The 20,782-nt window shown below is 37.8% G+C and overlaps 1 protein-coding gene across 2 annotated transcripts in view; it reads right to left on the reverse strand.

The window, feature by feature from the left end:
- The window catches only part of Stim2 (stromal interaction molecule 2), a 127,315-nt gene that overhangs the window by 37,117 nt on the left and 69,416 nt on the right, over window positions 1–20,782 (reverse strand). For both annotated transcript variants that reach the window (XM_041671467.1, XM_041671469.1), the window contains exon 3: window positions 17,068–17,182. In XM_041671467.1, the coding sequence (XP_041527401.1) occupies window positions 17,068–17,182 (115 nt within the window). The remainder of the gene's footprint in view (window positions 1–17,067; window positions 17,183–20,782) is intronic.

Here is a 20,782-nt window from a genome sequence, read left to right on the forward strand (position 1 = left end):
TTTAATAATGAACTCTACTTAAATCTCTTGCGGTCGGATGCCAACTAATAAACAGAAGAATGATGGCATCTGAAAAGCTGCCATTTGGCAGTTATCAATATAACAGTTAATCCAAGAAAAAATCTAAAGGACACTAAAACAGTGGGAGAAAATTATATGAGGAATATGATATTTTTACACAGTTTTCAACTGATAGCCTCAGAAAAAGGGGCTGGGGCACAGCTCAGTGGGCAGAGTTCTTAGGCAGTACACACAAAGCCCTGAGTTCAACACCCAGCACTGTACAAAACTGAGTGTGGCTATACACCTGAACTACACAGCCAGTGTGATGCAGGCATGGATTACATGAAACCCTGTGTCAAGCAAAAACAAAAATGTCATAAAAAAGAGATCAAAGTCCACTTCCAGAAATGCAGCAGACACTACCTTCAGTAATTCTGACACATATGCCACAAAAAAAGCAATGAAAAAACCATTTTGTAGCAGTTTTTGTTCCTAAATTAGGAACACACTGGGCATCATACATAATCCCACACTTTTCAGCTATAAGTCATTATTAGGACAAATGTCAAAACTGGGATGGGCAATGGGGTTATCTGGACAAACAGCAAAAGGAATTTTTTCTGGTTCTGGCAATTTCTCTAAATTTGATTTATTTCAATTATGAAACAAAATTTAAAAACAAAAATTTTCTTATGTAGATTTTAAAAAGTCTATTAATTGTGCAATTAGTGATTTTCATGAAGCCAGTACATTAACTAGTCTTTGTTTTTATTTGTTTAGCTGTTCTGGAACTCCCTATATAGAACAAGCTGGCCTATAATGCATAGAGATCTGTCTGCTCTAGTTTCTGAAGTGCTGGGATTAAGGCATATGCCACCACGCCCAGCCAGCACTTTAACACTGACAATGAGAATAACAAACACAGGGCTCTGATTAGCACGCAAATAATGTTCTCACTGGCCCTCAGTTCAGCTGTCTAGGTGAACGATTGCGTTTTACATATGGGAACAAAGAGAACCCAGTAATTAATTTAATCACCCTAAATCACAGTTCTAGAGAACATTATATGGAGATCTGAATACAAGAAGCAAACCCAAGGCTCTCCTCACTTTGGGATATTGATCTTGTCTATTTAGGAAAGGAGGAACATCTATAATTAGTAATGAAAAGGTGAAAAGTCTCAAAACCTACAGTAAGTCTAACATTAGCATTCATTTAGAAGTAAGTTGAGAAGATGTAAGATGAAAATACATAATACTGGAAATCTTGTACTATAGGTTTATGGTATTTATATAAAAACAATAATTACTATAAAAGCAGCTGAGAGTTTTAACTGCAGTTTAAAGAAAGGCTGATTCATGACTTTGCAGTGAGGAATTATCTGTAATTTAAAAAGTCTTTTTAGGAACATAGTGATTACATGCGGTTAAAATTACTAAAACATCTCGTATTTACTTTCAACTTTATGCATTAGAGCTGAAAACAATCTTTCTGCCTATTTCATACTGTTCTAATTGGTTGCTCACTGATTCCCAATCTATACTGTACTGCTTAGTCGTCTTGTGACTAGCTCTAGAAATTTTATTTTCTCTTTTTTTGCAGACCTCTGGCTGTGCCAATGGAGAAGAAAGCAATCTGCTCTCGTTGTTGAAAGTGTTGGAGATGAATTAATATGATCTAATGAAATATAATTCAAAGTCCTATTTAATTATAAACTAGTCCTTCTTGTATTCAACAGTTCATGCAAGTAAAACACTTTATTATCTAGGAATTACTTCTTGCAATGGAACTATCAGCAAACTAAAATTTATCTCTACGTCCTACCTAACAGATTTACTTGTAAAATAAATTTTTATAATCTAGACAAAGGCCTATGTTTTATGCATTCAGCCTGAACAAAAACTACTACTTTAAATACTGCATAATACCATTTTTTTCAGAGAATGCTGATCCTTGCTTCCTATTAATATAAAAAATGACTTTTTTATAATGGTGTTGAACTGGTTTTTGAAAAAATACTAACCAGATCTCTCACTAGACTATACCAAGTGAAGAAAGCCAATTAAAAACTATGCGAACTATTATTTCATAGTAACATGGAACAGAAAAGTATTGCTTCCCCTTGATGTGATAGATGTTACCTTTGGATATTTTATGAACACTAGATGGCTCAACGGTTAAGAGTACTGCCTGCTCTTCCAAAGGTCCTGAGTTCAATTCCCCCACATGGTGACTCACAACCCTCTGTAATGAGATCTGGTGCCCTCTTGAGGAAAAGACCTGGTCAGTCATCCTCATCAACTTAGACCCGGAAACCCAATGTGGACAAGTTCAGCAGAACATATATGGGCTGCCCATGCATGCTTTAGCATTGCCAGAGCATAAATTTCATTCAGTTCATTTCATTCTAGACAACCCTTTGGATGGCTTTGTAAATTTCAGGTGTATTCACTGACTAGTGTCCACTGTCTATCCTGAAGGAGCCTCACTGGGAAAATTCAACAGTAACCCAGCCAGATCCAATTCTCATACAAATAAAGACATGACACTATAAAAATCCTAACAGTCTTGGCATCTTGGTAATGATTGAAGTGTGATAAATAACAACTGGTATTCTATGAATGTTTAGGTGTTATGAAAAAATCTATCCTTCCAATGTACAAATATTGGGAGGCACCTCTCTGTCAAGATTTCCAAACTAAATCAGTGTACACAGTGTCCCTAAATTTTATGCCATCTCCATTGTACATTTTCCCTTCTGCAGTGATACTAAGGGAAGTGGCATATGCCTGTAAATCTGATGCAGGAAGCTATGACAAGGAAAGCCCGACTATCTCGCAGTAAAACCTCTTCTCTCTCAAAAGAAAGTTTTTCATTATTTAAACACGTCCAGTGAACTTAAGCAAACTCAGTCAATTTTGATCTGTTACAGTACAAAGTACCAGACAGTACCTAGGAAAACTATTGGTAGGTAGGCTTTGTTTGTTTGTTTTTCAGTTTACGGAACTACATTAGCCCATTTTGAAAAAATGAAATTTAATAAAATATTACATTATTTACTTGTTTGTTTATTGTTATATCATATGATTTATGGTGCCAGATCCCACCCTCCAGTCACCCTCAAGAAGCCTCTAAGACTGTCCTTGTCTGCTCTTCTCAGTCTAGCTGCTCTTGTTAACTGGGCTGCACGGTCTGGGTGCTGCTAGGTACTCCATTTTCTCCTTCTGATCAGCTGAGAGAATGAAAGAAGGGAGAAGTAACCATAAGACCTACCATGGATGTAACCATGATAGGTTTGGATTTGACTTCCTGGCATTTTCTAATTAGCACAGGCAAGGAAGATGCCTTCTTCCCTTTGGTCATCATCCTTGAAAAAGCAAGCCTACAGAGCCCAAGAACTACACTCTAGGAAACAGCAAATCAAATCCTGACTCATCAGACAGTGAAACCACAACTTTAATCCCAACACTCAGGAGGCAGGGGTAAGCGGATCTCCGAGTTTCAGGTCAGCCTGGTCTACAGAGTGAGTTCTAGAACAGCCAGGGCTACACAGAGAAACCTTATCTCAAGTGGGGAGGGAAATAGTGAGACCAACATGAGAAGTCTAATTATATGCTTGCACTTTCCAGCTCTGTAAGGGTCGCTTTTCAATTGTGATAGTTCAGTCTTCCTCCATATCAATTACTGCTGAAAACACTAGAAACTTCATATCCTTTAAAATACAGTAACTTTTTAAAAAGCTTTTTCTTTACGGGAATGTGTGAGTCTGAGCATGCGAGTGTGAATCGCAGAGGCTAGAAGGGGGCTGGATTCCTTGGAGCTGGAGTTACAGGTGTTGTGACACATCCAGCTAGGTCATTTCAAGCCCACAAAATAACTTTCTTCATCTCGTGTCTGCCTTCTGGTATCAGAGACTCATTTGTATGCCTCCCTCAGGAAGTCAACAGTATTGACTGCCTTCGCTTTCTGTTTAATCCACCCCATGTTTACTTGGCCACCAGCATGAAACCTGTGTCTATAAAGAGCACTAATGAGCTCTACGTCAGTCTAACCTTAAGAAGCCTGCTGTCCTGTGGCTTGAACTCCTCTCTGGATTCTGTACTCATTCTTAAGGCATGTTCTTCCAGAGGTTTCTAGACCCTCACATTCTGTGGCTTTCTTTCTCTTTAGACACTTCTCAGTGTTCTCTCTCAAATCTTACTGTTTCTTGACCTCATAGCCCTTAGTCCTCCATCTCATTGCATCATTAAAAACCACTCAATCAGTATTTTTCCTAATCATTCAAATCCTCCCAAATTGTAACACCACAGAAACACAAAACCTTTATTCTCATTCTCATTCTGCATCAATTATCCAGAATCTGACTCCACAGTAAATACTGCCAGTCATTCTTCTATATTTGAAAAACAACTGACCTCCCTGACACCTTGTCCTCACCAGATCATCCACCTCTGCTTAAGAGCCTCAATAGAAGCTCTCAAGTTTTGCTTTTGACTCCATATCCACACAGGAACTATAATAATCTTTCCAAAAGAATGACGAAAATACTTTGTCCAAACTTCTAGACAAGACTGGAAAGATGGCTTAGCATTAAAGCACTTGCTTTGTAAGTAAGAGAACCCCAGAACCCAAGGAAAAGCCGGGGGAAGTGCGTCTACCTCCCTGTAATTTCAGCCTCAGAAGGCCAAGAGCAAGCCAGCTAGCAAGACTACAGACATCAGCTAGCTTCACCTCTGATTCAGAGACCATGCCTCAAAGAATAAAGTGGAAGAACAAGTGGAAAAGATTTCCACCATCAACCTTAAGCTTTTATGTGCATGGGCAGTCCACACACACACACACACACACACACACACACACACACACACACAGCCTAGATTATTTAATAAATAATAGCTATATTATTTAAACAGCTCTTGTCCTCCCTGATCACTGGCTACTTTGTTACCCTGTCAGTTTTATCACGTAACTGTACCAGCAGTTGTATGATTGTAAATGTACCTATACGCACATGGATATTCAAATGTGTTCATTCTCTCCCTGAAATTATTGATTCCATGAGGGTAGCATATCTACTTTATTGAATGTCTAGAATAATGCATGCCTCACAGAAATAACTAGGTAATTATTGGTAACTGACTGAAGGAAGGAAGGAAGGAAGTGAATCTCTCCTTTGACCCTTGCAATGAAGGAAACTGTTAATGATCTATTTCCTTACTAAAAAGTATTCATTACATTAAGTCTACATGTGAAAACAGAAAAAAGAAAGAAAATAAGAAAAAGAAAGGAAAGAAAGGGGAGGAGGAGGAGGAAGAAGAGAAGAAACAAACTTACTAAAATAAAGTGTTCAGAGTTTAAAGTTCTACAGCAAAAAGAGAAAAGAAGGAAAATATATTATACTGCAATTTCAAACCAGTCAATGAAGTGTTATAATTTAGAAAAAAGTGTTGCACAAGAGAAAGACGCCATGAAACTTTGGGGGAAGTGAATGGGAAAAGGGGGAAGAGAAGAGGGGAGATTGGTCTCTGGGGATAGGAGTAACAGAAGATAAGAGAGGAGGAGAAGGGAGGGGAGAAAAGGAAAGGAAGAGAAAGAGACAGAAATACAGACAGACGGAGACAGAGAAAGAGAGATTGATGGGAGGTGGGCAGGGCCTTTTTAAAAGAGAATGTGTACAGGAGGAGCTCTTAGTGGCTACAGCTAAGGGTGTACACCCCAAAGTCAGGCCAGTCTAGATGCCTGAATACTACCATGAAGCATGGCTAACAATCAGTTATGCACAGGAATTAGCATTTAGTTCTGTGATGAAATCAGCCTCCAGTGTCAAACATTATACAAATTTTCTTAGAAGCTAGAGAGATTACATTGGGGGGGGGATATTTCTAAAAATTATTCAAAGAATCTAGACCTAGCCTTAAAATAGACTAACTTAACCTACTCTCTTTCAAAGTTTTCACTTATACTTCAAAAAAAGAATTTAGTCTAATGTCATAGTCAAATCCATGCAATTAAGCATGCCTCTTAAAAACAGACTATATGAATTCAGACAACTACCAAAGCAGATAAATCTTCAACTATCTCACACTCCAATGTGGAATGAGCTTACCTTTGCTAAGGCCACAGGCTCTAGATCAGTGGAATACAGCTGGTACAATATACAGAAACCTATTATTATTCACCGTGGGAGAGCTAGAGTAGCACTACCATTAAATTCGGCCACAAAATATTTGGTATTGGTTAAAACATGTAAAAGAATGATGTTAGCATTTTATAAGCTTACAATATATAATTGAGAAACTAAACAAATACATAAGGCAATTTATAGAGTAAAGAATTTCTTGGACCTTTTTCCTCCTCACCTCTTTTCTCCTATTATCTCCAATGTCTTCCAAAAAGTTAAGGTCATTGCTTAACAAGGATTGTTGTTCTAATCTCCAACGAGCAATGAATTCGAAGAAAGATTTGAAAATGGTGATCAGGCCTGGAGTCACTTTTTTTTCCTTTTTGATTTTTCAAGGCAGGGTTTCTTTGTGTAACAATCCTGACTGTCCTGTAACTCATTTTGTAGATCAGGTGGCCTCAAACTCACAGAGATCTGCCTGCCTCTGCCTCTTGAGCTGGGATTAAAGGTGTGTACCACCACCACCTTTTTTTTTTTTTTTTTTTTTTGAGACAGGGTTTGTACAGTTCTGGGTGTCCTGAAACTCAATCTGTAAACCAGGTTGACCTTGAACTCTGTGCCACCACCACCCAGCTCAAACTCAGAATACAATTATTCCTAAAAGAAATAGATACGGTTGTTAAATGTGAAGATAGAGGTAGACAACCTCTCATACATGGCTATTCAAAAATGACTAGCTGTGATGAATTTTTTTTGTGCTTCTGTCAAGTGCTTCCCTGTTTTAAATACAATCATATCTACTTGTTCCCAAGAAAAACCTTTTTGCTTAATCATACTGCCCATTTGCAACTACCATTTAATTCCCTTTCATATCAACTACTTCTACCCTCTCCTTTATTTTTTTCTTGATTTGTTTCTTTGTTTTTCAAGACAGGGACTCACTCTGCAGACCAGGCTGGCCTCGAACTCACAGAGATCTGCCTGCCTCTGCCTCCCATGTGCTGGGATTAAAGGCGTGTGCCACCAAAGCCCAGTGACTATCTCTTTAATAAGGTGTTAATCACCATTCCTACTTATCTCACTCTCTTTGATGGTTTTTTCTTATGACAAAATACGTAACATAGAATTTACTATCTTTACCCTTTTTACGAGAATAATCAAGCAAAGTTAAGTCCATTTTATTGTGCTGCTATCACCAAAATCCAATTTTAGAAACCTTTCATCCTGTGAAACTGAAATTAGTATGTATCAATTATGTAATAATTCCCTACTCTCACTTCTACCAATTCTTCTATCATTGTGATTTTTGACCAAGCATTTCACATCTTCAAAATTATATAATATTTATTTGCATTGTTAGGCATATTTATTTCACTTAGAATTGTATCATCAAGAATCATCCATATTGAACGTATTGTCAGAATTTTCTTCCTTTAAAGCTTGAATAAATAATTCACTGAATTATATTCCATGCTTTATCCACTCATGTATCAATTATTACATTTGAATCTTCTCTTGCAGGTTTGCATGCATATGTGGCTCCACTTACCATACCAATGCCTAAATCAATTCCTTCAAAGTTAATGATCTGCTCCTTACCAAATCTAAGATTTTGGTTTGGATTTTTTTATACAGTATTTCTTTACATCCAACTATAATACTAACCACTTTTTTGGTCTTTCTCTATCTCCCACTATAGGGAGAGAGAGAGGAGAAAAGAAATTTTTCACAAAGATTCATGCAGTATAAAGAAAATAAAAGATGTATGTTATCACTGAGCCAGAAATCAAAAGGAAGCTGAGTTAAGAACATGTGAAAATACACGAGATCCTTAATGATAGCTAATACAAGTAAACAAAAACATAATTAGTCACAAGGCTTACGTGATAAACACAAAATCCATGCTGGAGTAACATCATGCTTTTTATTAAGAACAAGGGGGCAGATTTTTCACTGGGACTCTTAACGAGAACTTTGTAGCATGGTAGACTATCCTGCCAACGTCTACAGCTACTTCCTGAAAACATTCCCCTCTCTAAATATGGATGGCACCATCCTTTCTGTACTTTTGGTTGTAGGCCATATCCTTTGTGGGCTAAGCCATGTTTCCAGCCCACCTTCCCTTTCTGATTTGCCTTGTGTCCCTCTTAAGGCCACTACTCATTTCATTAGTCAGACCTTGCATTCCCGCCAGTATTCCCTAAGGCTGTCTCTTCTTCCCTTTCTTTCAATGAACTGCCAATTCCTATGTCACCCTCAAACCCTAACCCCCCCAACACACACACACACACAAAATGGTTCTAGGGATTACTAAGGGCATTCCACATGAGATCAGATGCTTTACCACTGAAATATCCAGCTTCTTTGTGCTTTTCATTTTGAGATCTGGTATTGGTAAACTGAATGTATTCTGTGGCCCACACAGACCTTGAATTTGTGATCCTCCAGCCTGAGCCTTTGTGTGCTGGCATAAATAGAAGTACACTTCCATTTCTGTTAAGTGATAAGTCTATTATGTTGAGCACTTAAAAGCAATAAGATAACATTTAACTTACTGCATAAAAACAAAAAAGAGTTGATGGTGGAAGTAAAAACTGAACTTCTTTCAAGAGGTATTGACAATTCTTCATTTTGTCAAACTAATCCAGATTCTTAATTGCATACTGATAATTGCAGTGAATATCTAACTGAAGAAGAGACTTGAAATCTAAAATATCTAATGCTCCATTAGTTTTAATATTGTATTAGTCATGATGCAGCAAAGAGAAAGAAATGCCTACTTAATGGTCTTTTGGCCAGTAAAACTTGATCTTTATGACATGGAACTAAATGAAAAAGATAGACAACGTGTGTGTGTGTGTGTGTGTGTGTGTGTGTGTGTACTATGTAATTTACCCCATTTTCAGAAATGAGACAATGAGATCACGTATAAGTTGAAAACCTTGGCTAATATTCTCAAATTTTTCATTACATTTCCAATTTATATTGTGTTTATTCTAGTTGATTTTAAAGATAATAATAGTCAGCTGAATTGGGAGAGGACTCAAGCGTAAGACCTCCTTGGAAAGAAAATGCTTTCTTAAGTGTATTTGATGAGAACACTATTGTTTTATATTGTCTATTTAAAAATAATAATATTTATTCCATGTAAAGTAGAATTTAATATAGCGAATTTCTGTCAATAACACATATCTGAACATCAGAACTATATTCACAGTCTCAGCCAGGCATGGTGACACACACCTTTAATCCCAGCACTTGAAAGGCAGAGGCAGGCGGATCTCTGTGAGTTCAAGACCAGTCCAGTCAACAGAGCTAGTTTCAGGACAGGCTCAAAAACTACAGCGAAAGGTTTCTCAGGGAGGGAGGGAGGGAGGGAGGGAGGGGGAGAGAGAGAAAACAAAGCAAAACAAGAAAAGATTATACTCACAGTCCCTCCTACCTATCCCCTTTCCAAACCAAGGACTGATGAGACAAAATTCAACACATATCCATATGCAACTGATTCCCAACTGCTGGGGAAATGGTAAAAAGAAAGCAAACAAAAATATGATGCTCAAAAACTGCTGTTTTCTAAGTAATCCATCACCAACAGTGAAATGGACAATCCTCATTTTTACCTTCTTCAAAGGGTTCTCTTTCTGTTCTGCAAGCCTCGCATTTATGAATGCAGAAAAATGTAGGCCCACTCAAGCATAAAGAACTAGAGAAAGGACAAGTCACAAACAATCAGAAAATAACACTTCTTGACTGCATAAGTCTTCATGCAATGAAGACCCTCCCCCCTGTCTTTGGTGTTTCATTTTTTGTTTTGTTTTGTGTTTTGAGACAGGGTTTCTCTGTGTAACAGTTCTGGCTGTCCTGGAACTTGTTTTGTAGACCAGGCTGGCCTTGAACTCACTGAGATCTGCCTGCCTCTGCCTCCCGAGTGCTGGGATTAAGAGCATGCACCACCACCTGGCCTTCATTCTATGAATTTTATACCAGAAAACTTGTTAAGTTTCATAAGAAGTATGAGCCTCAAAACACATTTACTTCATGTACTACAAAAAATAAAAAAAAAAATGGTCAACTTTCAGGAGTAGAGATGTGACAGTAGGTCTCTTACCTTCTGAGCGGGGTCTCTATAACTTATTAGAGACTATAATTGCATCAAAGTTATGTATATTTTACAAGTTAAAAAGGTATTTAGTCTGGCAAGTGTCCCAAACTCCAATGCCACGAAGTAAAAGAAGGCATGTCAAGAGAAATAGGAAATATGAAAAATAATAAATCAGAACAAGCCTGACAGAAAGTTCTGGAATGAAGAAACACAAGAACTAATGCTAACATAGGATGGTGATCAAGGCAAATCAAAGTTAGGCATGGTGTCACACACCTGTAATCCCAGTGCTTGGGAGGTGCACCAGGGGAACTGAAAACCCAAGGCCAGCCTGGGCTACATAGTGACAGCTTGTCTAAATAAAGAAATATAAGAAACTTATTGTTGAGAGTTCTCTGAATTCAGGATTTTATGATAAAAAGAAAATTATGATTATAAAAGAATAAAGGATACATGTTACATGATGTATAAGGTTTTGTATTATTTGTTTTGCTTGTTTTGGTTTGATGTTAATCTAAACTCTCAGTCATAATCCAACCCTGGAAGCTGTGATCCTCTGACCCAGTCCTCTGAGACCTGGCTCCCCATATTCAGCACACACAAATGTTCGCCTGGTATGTAGAGTGATTATGAAATACTTTTCTACTAAAACCTATATTGATCCCCCTAAATGTTGGTTGACAGAGTGAACCAGAATATCTTTGTGTCACCTTTCTTTACACAGAAGCAGCTTTGAATATTAAGAACCTTTTGTTAGCAGTACAAATAAATGATGGCATTATCAATCCTGAAACTAGACTCCATCTCAGGGAACAGGGCTTCCTTGTCTAAGGTGCTTTCGGTGAGCAATGAAAACCCAAACTTATATTGAAGCTGACAACAGCTTCTAAAACTAACAGCATTGCACACAGGATCAAAAATATTAAACCTTGAACTGTTAAGCAGTATTAGCTAGAAAGCTTACTAAGAACTGTATTTCCTTAAATATGCTGTATTAATTACTAATAAGCTCAGAACTATTCATGCAGCAGAAACGTCCAGTTAAGGGTGACAAGGTAAATGTCACCCTACTCACCTTACTTAACCTCTGCTGGCAGGCCTCTTCCTATCTATCACACAGCTCTCAACAGGCGACTGCAGAACATCCCTTAAGTACCTGTCAGTAGGTCTTTCTCCTCTAACAGGCCACAGATAGGTGTAAGTCAAGAAGAAGCACTCTTCATCAGAGTATCTTAGTCTGGGACAATGCCTTGCTCCTAATAAGCACTTACAAAATACTTCCACTGTGTGAGCTAGTTTAATGGACTCAAAGCCAGTATGTTTAATCATGAGAAACAAGCAAGCAAGCAAGCAAGCAAGCAAACAAACAGAAAACCCTCCAAATACCCTCTAAACACGGGGGCAAAGTTTCCAAGTCCTCCTGTAATAACGTTTGTAGAACCCATGATGATCCACTCTTCCCAATCAAACCCACATTTTATCCACACAATGGTAATAATCTTCTTGTCTGGATGACTCTTTCTATAAATTCTTGTCTATTACAAGGCTTTCTTGGGAGCTTCAATAATGTCTAATATTTAGAGGTGATAACAAAAATGTTACATGAACTGCTGTATATAACATACACAGTAAACCCTGCTACTCTTAACTGTGATGCCATCCTCCAGAATACCTTTATCTTTGCTACTGGACCACATACAAACAACAGCTTCCTTCCGACAATAACTTTTGGGTTCATTGGCACTGGTATAAATAAGGGCAGAATCTTAGTGTGACACTCCATTGTTTAACTTACTATGGTCACATTTTCCTCACAGAAACAATAACAGAAACACATCTAATGAGCATTTGTTTGGAGCTCAGCACTGCTTGAAGCACTTTAACTCTGATTTTGAACAACCTTCTGCCTTCTAGATGTAATTGACAGTATTCACCTGTACTACAGAACTAAGATACAGAAATATTTGGTGACCTATCACATACAGTAAAAGAAATTATATCTCTGGCTAATAAATGATGCTTATTCAAAGAATTTAAAACTAAATGCAGCATTTTAAAAGACTTGTTTACTCATGTTAAATGTGCTAACATGTATATCCCTGCCTTTCTTACGTCTAAGAAAATGTATACCTTCCACAATATTGATTCATCCCCTAGAATAAATCCATCCATATTACTAAACTCCTATTTCACCACCATTAAAGTAGTATATAACCAAGCATTCTTACATCGCTATCTAGCTTTTCATCTGTGTTTATGAAAAATGATAACACTCCTTGAAGAAATGGCTTGACACTTCCTTGGATCCTACTAGTAACTGCCTTGCATACTGCAAATAGACAAAGTATTCTGTTGCTGGATACCACAAAAATGCTACTGGATCTCCAAGTTTTATGTTTTGAGTAGCTCTGACAATAATGCCAAACAGTATTTACTCAGTCCATCTATGTTTTCCAATTCAGTCTCTACGTAAAAATCAACAGTGAAGAACTAGAAAAGGCTAGTAGCTTTTTATCAGTATTTAGAAATTCACCCACACTAACACACCCAGAAGAAAAACCTTTGCATAAAAAGGTTCAATGCAGAATAATAATTTATAATGAGTCTTATTTTTAAGAATTCAAGGTCCATGGCCAAGAATTTTTTACTTTTATGTAATGCTTACAAAAAAATTGCTGTCGTAAACTGAAAGAAAATACCCAAGATCATTTTTGTGTTTAAGTTTATTTACACTAGAAAATAACAATTATAGGGGCTGGAAAGATGACTCAGAGGTTAAGAGCACTGCCTGCTCTTCCAAAGGTCCCGAGTTCAATTCCCAGCAACCACATGGTGGCTCACAACCACCTGTAATGGGGTCTGGTGCCCTCTTCTGGCCTGCAGGCATACACACAGACAGAATATTGTATACATAATAAACAAACAAACAAACAAATAAATAAATATTTAAAAAAAAGAAAGAAAATAACAATTATAAATGCCCAAATCTCTCCACTTTCAGAATTAAGGATAATTTAAGTTGCTTTAAGCTAAACTTTTCTAAATTTTTACATATCTTTTCAACTTATTAAAAACCTTTAAGCCAGGTGGTGGTGCAGGCCTTTAATTGCAGCACTCAGGAGACAGAGGCAGGTGGATCTCTGTGAAGTCAAGGCCAGCCTGGTCTACAGAGCAAGTTCCATGACAGGCTCCAAAGCTAAACAGAGAAACCCTTCTCAAAAAAAAAAAAAAAAAAAAAAAAAAGCATAGCTCAACATTTGAGTTTATACAGAAATATTACAGAGACAGCACTTGCTAAGAGACCATCTGGTGTGTCAGAAAACATTTACATTATAGAAGATTCACAGTCTATAAGAGAGCCACTTTTATTGCTTTTATTAAAAAATTTTTTAATTTTATATGTACAGGTGTTTGGCCTGCATGAATGTCTGTGCATTAGATGTGTTTCCGAGGTATTTTCAGAGGCCAGAAAAAGGTACTGGATCCCCAAGAACTAGAATTATGGATCGTTGTAAGCTGTGGGCACTGGGAATCAAACCTGTGACCTCTGGAAGCGCAGCCAGTAAATGCTCTTAACTACTGAGCCATCTCTCTAGCCCTGTGAGTCATCTCTTAAATTATATGACCTGGAAGCCCATATACTTTCAGTAGCATGCTACCTTTAGTTCTAATTTTAAAAAATATTCAAGTATAATTAAGGATGGAACCATTTGTGGTATACTTTATAATTTTCCTTTTATTTTTAGTTTTGTTTTTCACTTTTTTATTCTTTGTCAATTTCATATGTACACAGAATATCTTGATCCTATCCACCCCCAACTGCCCTTCTCACATAACCTGCCTTCCTTTCTAAGACCTACTAGTCAATTTCCAAGGTCTATTCTAAAGATCACCTCTGCAAATAATCCTACTAATGAGCTAGTCACTCCTGTCTATGAACCAGCTCCATCCATACTCTAGCCTTAATTGTACTGTTGGACCTATCACCTTATACTATAATTTCAATCTATCCCCCCCCCCCGCACTCAGTAATTTGCTTGGGACATCCTGGACCCATGTCTGATTTAACTTTAATCCCCAGAATATCCGGTATTATGCCTGCTTGGCACAAAATATATGATAACCCATGTAACATGCATTATCTTATGTATGACTGGTAATTAGAGATGTGTCAATACATTATGCCATGAGGTACTTTCAAACAAGTTAACATTTCATTTGTAGTAGCAAAATATACAAAACATATCCATTCCCCAACAACACACCAAGTTGTGATCCTCTTTCTCTTTGCTCACCTGGCCACTACCACATCTGACATGGATGTCTTTCAGCTCTCATCTTTGTGATTTGCCTTTCTCTTTCATTTTAGGCAACCTCAACCCAACTTAACAAGGTAGTCCCTTTCACCAAGTTGTATTCACTTATTATTTCTAATGTACAACGCCCGGCTCTACCTGACTCTTTGATAACTGTGAGTAGAGAGACTCAACCCTACCTCTGTAAACTTTTTAGTGAGGTCATATTGCCTGCATCCTCCACATACCATTTCCTTTCTCCTTCCTTCTGGGCATGTGTGCTAGCAGGAACTTGACAAGCACTCTTAGGCCTTTACCCCTAAGCAAATGAGGTGAGAGGTCAGGAAAGCAATTTGGACTTAACAGTAAACCATCCTTCTATCACATATAAAATAAGGAGATAAGGGCAGAAGTGAAAGCATAAGAGAAAAAGAAGATTAATGGCCTATTAACCTTGGAAAAGTCTTAAACTACAAGAAAACAAACCAGAAACATTCTCACAGATCATAAAAGATCTACTCAAAACAAAGTCACTAGATGAGCAGCAAGAAGACTTTTGAGGACAGAGTCTCCCTCATGGAGAGATTTATTAATAAACACAACAGACTCTTCTCTCTAAGCCTTATCTTGTGGGTAAGGAACAGGTGTCATGAATAAGTAATTCTGAAATACTTGAGAACATAGTAAGTGACGGGAAAAACACGATATGAAGGATCATGTGTATCAGGAAACCAAAAAGGAAAAACTAGCCCTTAATAAGGACTTTAAGGAAGGAGATACTGGAGCTAGGTATCTGCACACTGAGAAGGGAAATGGCCAATCTCGTGAGGATGGAGTGGGAAATGAAGGAGACAGACAACAGAAAAGCACAAAGAGGGACCGTGACTGGAGCTTGGGTTGAGTGCAGACCATGGCTTACAGTACTTTGTGAAGATTCTTGTTGCTTTTTTTCTCTGAGTCACTTAATGGTGTTGATTTATATTTTAAGTAAGTTACTCTGCTAGGTGAACAGTTGGCAAAGGACACAGCTATAATGAAATTCCCACCACAAAATCTTTCCTTTGGCCTATTTTGTATTGTAGACCTCTAATAGGAAGGCTTTCAAGGCTGTCTGTTTGTAAAAACCAAGGCTACAAGCCTACAACAATCTGCATAAGTAAAATAAGTAAGAAATACAGACAAAGGCGTTTTTGACATCTCCTTTATGCCTTGAAAATATTTTCCCCCAAGAAAAAAGGTTCCCTATGTGATGACTGGCCATGGAGAGTGTGTGACCTGGCAGACTCCATCTGAGTGAGATAGCCCTTCCTCCAGAGAGTCCCTAGCCGGTTCTCCAGTTACACGCCCTCTTTTGTATTTTGCCTTTTCTAGATGTTATAACTGACAATCAACTACTAATTTATTTATTTATGTTTTTATAAAAGTCTGTTCAGCTTCTTAGTTTCAATATTCAAACTTTTAGAGAAAAATATGTGCCATACACAACTGTTTAGCATTTGTAAAATAGGAATACTAGAAAAGGAATAGTTTGGTTAACTGACACTGAAAAACAAAATAAACTGAATGAATTGAAATTGCTTAAATTTTAGCACCTTCCTAGCATAGTGTCTCAGTCGAGGAACTTTAGCTTTCTGTGCTATTCAAAATTATTGTCCACAAAGTAGCTAGACAACTTAGAAACAGAAAAGGAACAAAATTCAAATTACTCAATTTTATCCTGCAACTTTAGGAATCTTTCATCTATAGTTTCACTTCTTTGTAGCTTCAGTTACCAACATTTCATTTCAGTGAGAAAAATACTGATGGAAAAGTCCAGAAACCAACAACCCATTAAGTGTTAAATTAGTGTTCTAAGTAGTATAAAAAATATTGAACTTTTCTGTCAGGAACATTAATTATTCCTTTGTCTAGAGTATCCGCACAGTATATGTTACCTGCTCTGCGACAGCTAAAAAGGGCCACATCAAGAACTTTTATTTATAATACATTGTTATTTATTACAATACATTGTTCTACTGTGTTGCTTATTGTTGCTGTTAATCTCTTACTGTGCCTAACTTATGAATTATACTTCACTGAAGAAGTGTTTCTTCACTGAAGAAACAGCATGCATAGGATGTTTCCTCTGGAGGTATGGGAGCACAGCCTTAATGTACAAGGTAAACTACAGCATTAGCAGGGTTCACAGAGGACTTCAGGAAAAGCTTAAAATTCCTGGGCTCCTGAAAAATTAAGGCATTATTCACAACTAAAAAGAAAACTTTAGTATCCTTTTTTCTTTCATTTGATAAAACATTTATAATACCATTTAAGACCTCACACAATGAGCTCAAACAGACATTATCTTGCTCAATCCAGGGTAGGATATCAAATTATCTAAAAATAGCCTGTAACCTAATAGATCTAAGAAAAGTTTTAATGTAAATATTCTCATAGAAATATGATCTTATGGTATTTTATTAAAATATATGCAATTAGTAGGGCTACCAGTGCCAAGTAGGGCAGAAACAGACAAGCTAAGACTTCAGACCACTGCACAGTCTTACCTTCTGAAGTTTTCCACTGTTTCCACAAATCCTCAACAGTTATGTGCTTATCTTCTCTGTGAAGATGACTATGTTTATTTGTAGCATCTTTATATTTCATATCTTCTCTGATAAACTATAAAAGAGAAAACAGTTAAGTTAAACATATATAAAAGCCTTTACTCCTGAGAAACTAGAAACAAAACAACAAAAATAAGTGTGATTTTTTCAGATACCAACCATGACACTGTTGATATTTTATTTTTTAAGATTTATTTATCAATTCTGTATACAGTGTTCTGCCAGCATGTATGCCTGCAGGCCAGAAGAGAGCACCAGATCTCATTATGGATGGTTATGAGCCACCATGTGGTTGCTGGGAATTGAACTCAGGACCTCTCAAAGAGCAACCGGTGATCTTAACCTCTGAGTCATCTCTCCAGCCCCTGTTGGTATTTTAAAGCCATTTTCTCATTGTTGTTAAACACATTTTATAAAATGTCTTCTAATCATGAGAACAGAGGCAACATATGTCTTTATTTAAAGCTCATTACTCAGTAGATATTAGTCCACATTTCTACTGAGAAGGATTATATATGCACACACAGAGACACAGAAAGCTATATAGATAACTGTTTCTAAACTTCATGATGGTCTTGGAAGGAAAGCACTGTTTTAATTCTATTTTATTAATGGGAAGTCAATGCCGACGGAGGTTAAGTAACATGCCCAAGGTTAAAACATGAACAAGTATTGAGAGTCCAACCAGAGCCATGGCTACAGTCAAACACACAGTTTAGTTACCATCTCAGAATTACATTCTGACACATAAACAGTGACGAGGTATTTCCAACCACAACTAACACTAATCTCAGTCACTTTATCATAGTCCTGTGTTTTTCTACCATCTAAGTCATCACTGAAAGGAAAGCTGGCTACGATGTCACAACTAGCATATTTTATAAACCCATGTATATAGCCTTATAAATTATACCTTAAAATATTTTAAAACCATCAAAATTAATCTCTGCTAAAAATTAGCCAGCTCTGTAATATTTCTTTCCTACTGTCCAAAAAACAGAAAGCAGGGACTATTACACCTATAAACCATTCATCAACGCTCTGACCATTTTTCAGGTTTTAGCTCCCCAAGCTTCCTCCAAATTACCCATTTCTAATTATATAAAAAAAATTAACTACTTTAAAATTTTATCATTTTTCACTGTTGTACATTTCTTTTTTCCTTGTTTTGATATCTTACTTTTATATGTATTGATTTTTTTCTTGATTCTAAAGGTAGATCATAGCTGTTTCAGAAATCCAAAATATAGAAAATCTAAGTCCCCAGGGACTTCAACCCCAAAAGTAAAGTTCTTATTTTTATACATTATTAGTAATATTCTTCTCAGACATGACAAAATTTTGGTTTGAATAGAATAAGCCTATACTAAACTACTTAAGTTATTAATATTAAGCAAATCATGTACTTTTCCAAGCTTCAATGCTCAGCTTTTAGGATCAACACCATTATTCAAAGTGACCTCAACAGACTAGTTAGAGACATTTTACTCATGCTGCTCTACTATAGGTACAGGGACTGGGAGTGGCTACTTAGCAGCCTTTGTAGAAGTAATCAGATAATGCTTTCAAAGCATCTGAGCAAAACATGTGACAAATGTGTTAGCTGTATAAACTGTTATTAAGAGACTGGAAATTAAAAATCGGGTGCTACATCAATTGCTTGAAAAGCACTGATTTAAAAGATTCACCTTAGATTATTTTTATTCTGTTGTTACAACTAGTGTCTTATTTTACAAATTTCTTTTTGTAAAGTACAGTATAGTTAAAGTAGCTTTTCTAGCTATCCTCATGTCACCCTTACTGATATCTTTAGAATCTAGTAAAATCCTTGGGGGAAGTGGGATCACTACACCTAAGATGCTTAGAAACTGCTCATCTTGGAAGAGGTCCAAGAGCTAAAGAGAAAATTGAGGCTGAAAACTATGATGATACACTGAGCAGAGGAAGTCAGTCTTGGAAACAGTCCAGTCAGCTGGAACAAAGAGCAACTGTTCCATTTATGGGATAACATCAAAAAGAATGTCCCAGGAAATTCTCTTCACTGTGTGAGTGCTAATAACTGAAAAGGAAAGTTCTATGGCTTCAGAAATAAACTAATTTCCATATAGATGAGATGTGATAGTTAATATTGAGAAAATGTAGATGAATTTAGGGATATATATTAAACATGTGCTTAATAAACCAAAGGGAGATGGGGTGATAGAACACTGATGATATAGAGGGAAAGGGGCAAACAATGGATAGGAAGGTTTAATGGCAAAGTGGGACAAAGGGTAAGACATGGAGGAGGCAGGGAGAATGATGACAACACTGAGAAAGTTTGAAGTCATATGGAAACCTACTATTTTATAAACTTCATATGTATTTTTTCACATAGAGAGTTCAACTGGAGTTCCCCTAAATAAGATAAAAATATTCTTCCAAAAAGCCATAGGTTGCCAAAAAAATCTTAGTTCCAAGTGTAAAATACCTCTCCTAGAGTTGTTTGTGGTGTGCCAGAAACTCCCAAAACAATAAAATAAACATTTTTAAGAAAGCTAAGCAAGGCTGGGTGGTGGTGGCTCACACCTTTAATTTCAGTACTCCAGAGGCACAGGCAAGCAGACTTCTGAGTTGGAGGCCAGCCTGGTCTACAGAGATAATTCCAGGACAGCCAGGGCTACACAGAGAAACCCTGTCTCAAAACAAACAAACAAACAAACAAACAGCCAAGTAAAACCTAAATACATAAAAATGGACTTTTCCTAGAATTATCTAAAAATAGTGTTCATTAAAAAAACAATAATCCACCCTGCAGCAGGGGCAATGCCTAGGTGCCCTGTGCTGCCACTGGGGCCACGGTGTCAGCTGGGCCTGAGATGTGGCCATGGATCACGTCTGGGGTTGAGGTCCATGGCTCACGTTGCCAGCAAAGGCCACAAGAATCTCGGGGTTCCGGAATGCCACCTGTGACCATGTTGGGGCCTGAGGGATAAGCTGCTGCTAGAGTTATGCAAATCTGAGTGGTCTGCACTATAACCTGGGGCTATGGTGACTTCCCTGCCAAGTTGCTGCTGAGGATCATGTCTGGGTCCGTGGTCCTACCAAAGCCAACATCTGCATCAATGCCTATGACTTCCCACTGAAGCCTGGGCATATACCCAGGGTCTGGGCCACCACATGAGACCAGGATGGTGTCCAAGGGTCATGCTGCTGCCAGAGCCATACAGATTGGGGTGGCCTGCACTACCACCTGGAGGTCATGGTGATGTACAGGTTGTGACCAGGGGCCATGTCTGGGTCCGTGGTTCTAATGCAGCCAGAATCAGTGTTGATATTCATGGTTCCTGCTACCATCAGGGGTCATGCAACCTGCATCCCCCACTCCCGAGTCTGGGCTACCACCTGGGCCTACACTGGAGCCCAGAGATCACACTGCTGTTGGGCCCATGTCAATCTGAGAGGCCTATGCTTCTACCCAGGGCAATGGTGCCATCTTCGCCAAAGCTGCTGCTGCTGGTAACATCTAGGTCCATGGTCCTGCTGCAGCTTGGGTCCGTGTTGATGTCTGTTGCCCATGTTACCACAGGGACCTATAAACCATGAATTGAACCATGGGTGGAAGTACTAGGGCCTGGCTGAGCTGGTCCTACGTCTCACTGGCCTGAGAAGAGAC

Source organism: Microtus oregoni, unplaced genomic scaffold, assembly GCF_018167655.1.
Source record: "Microtus oregoni isolate MIOR12 unplaced genomic scaffold, Mior012 000021F_ref0000039, whole genome shotgun sequence".
Taxonomy (NCBI): domain Eukaryota; kingdom Metazoa; phylum Chordata; class Mammalia; order Rodentia; family Cricetidae; genus Microtus; species Microtus oregoni.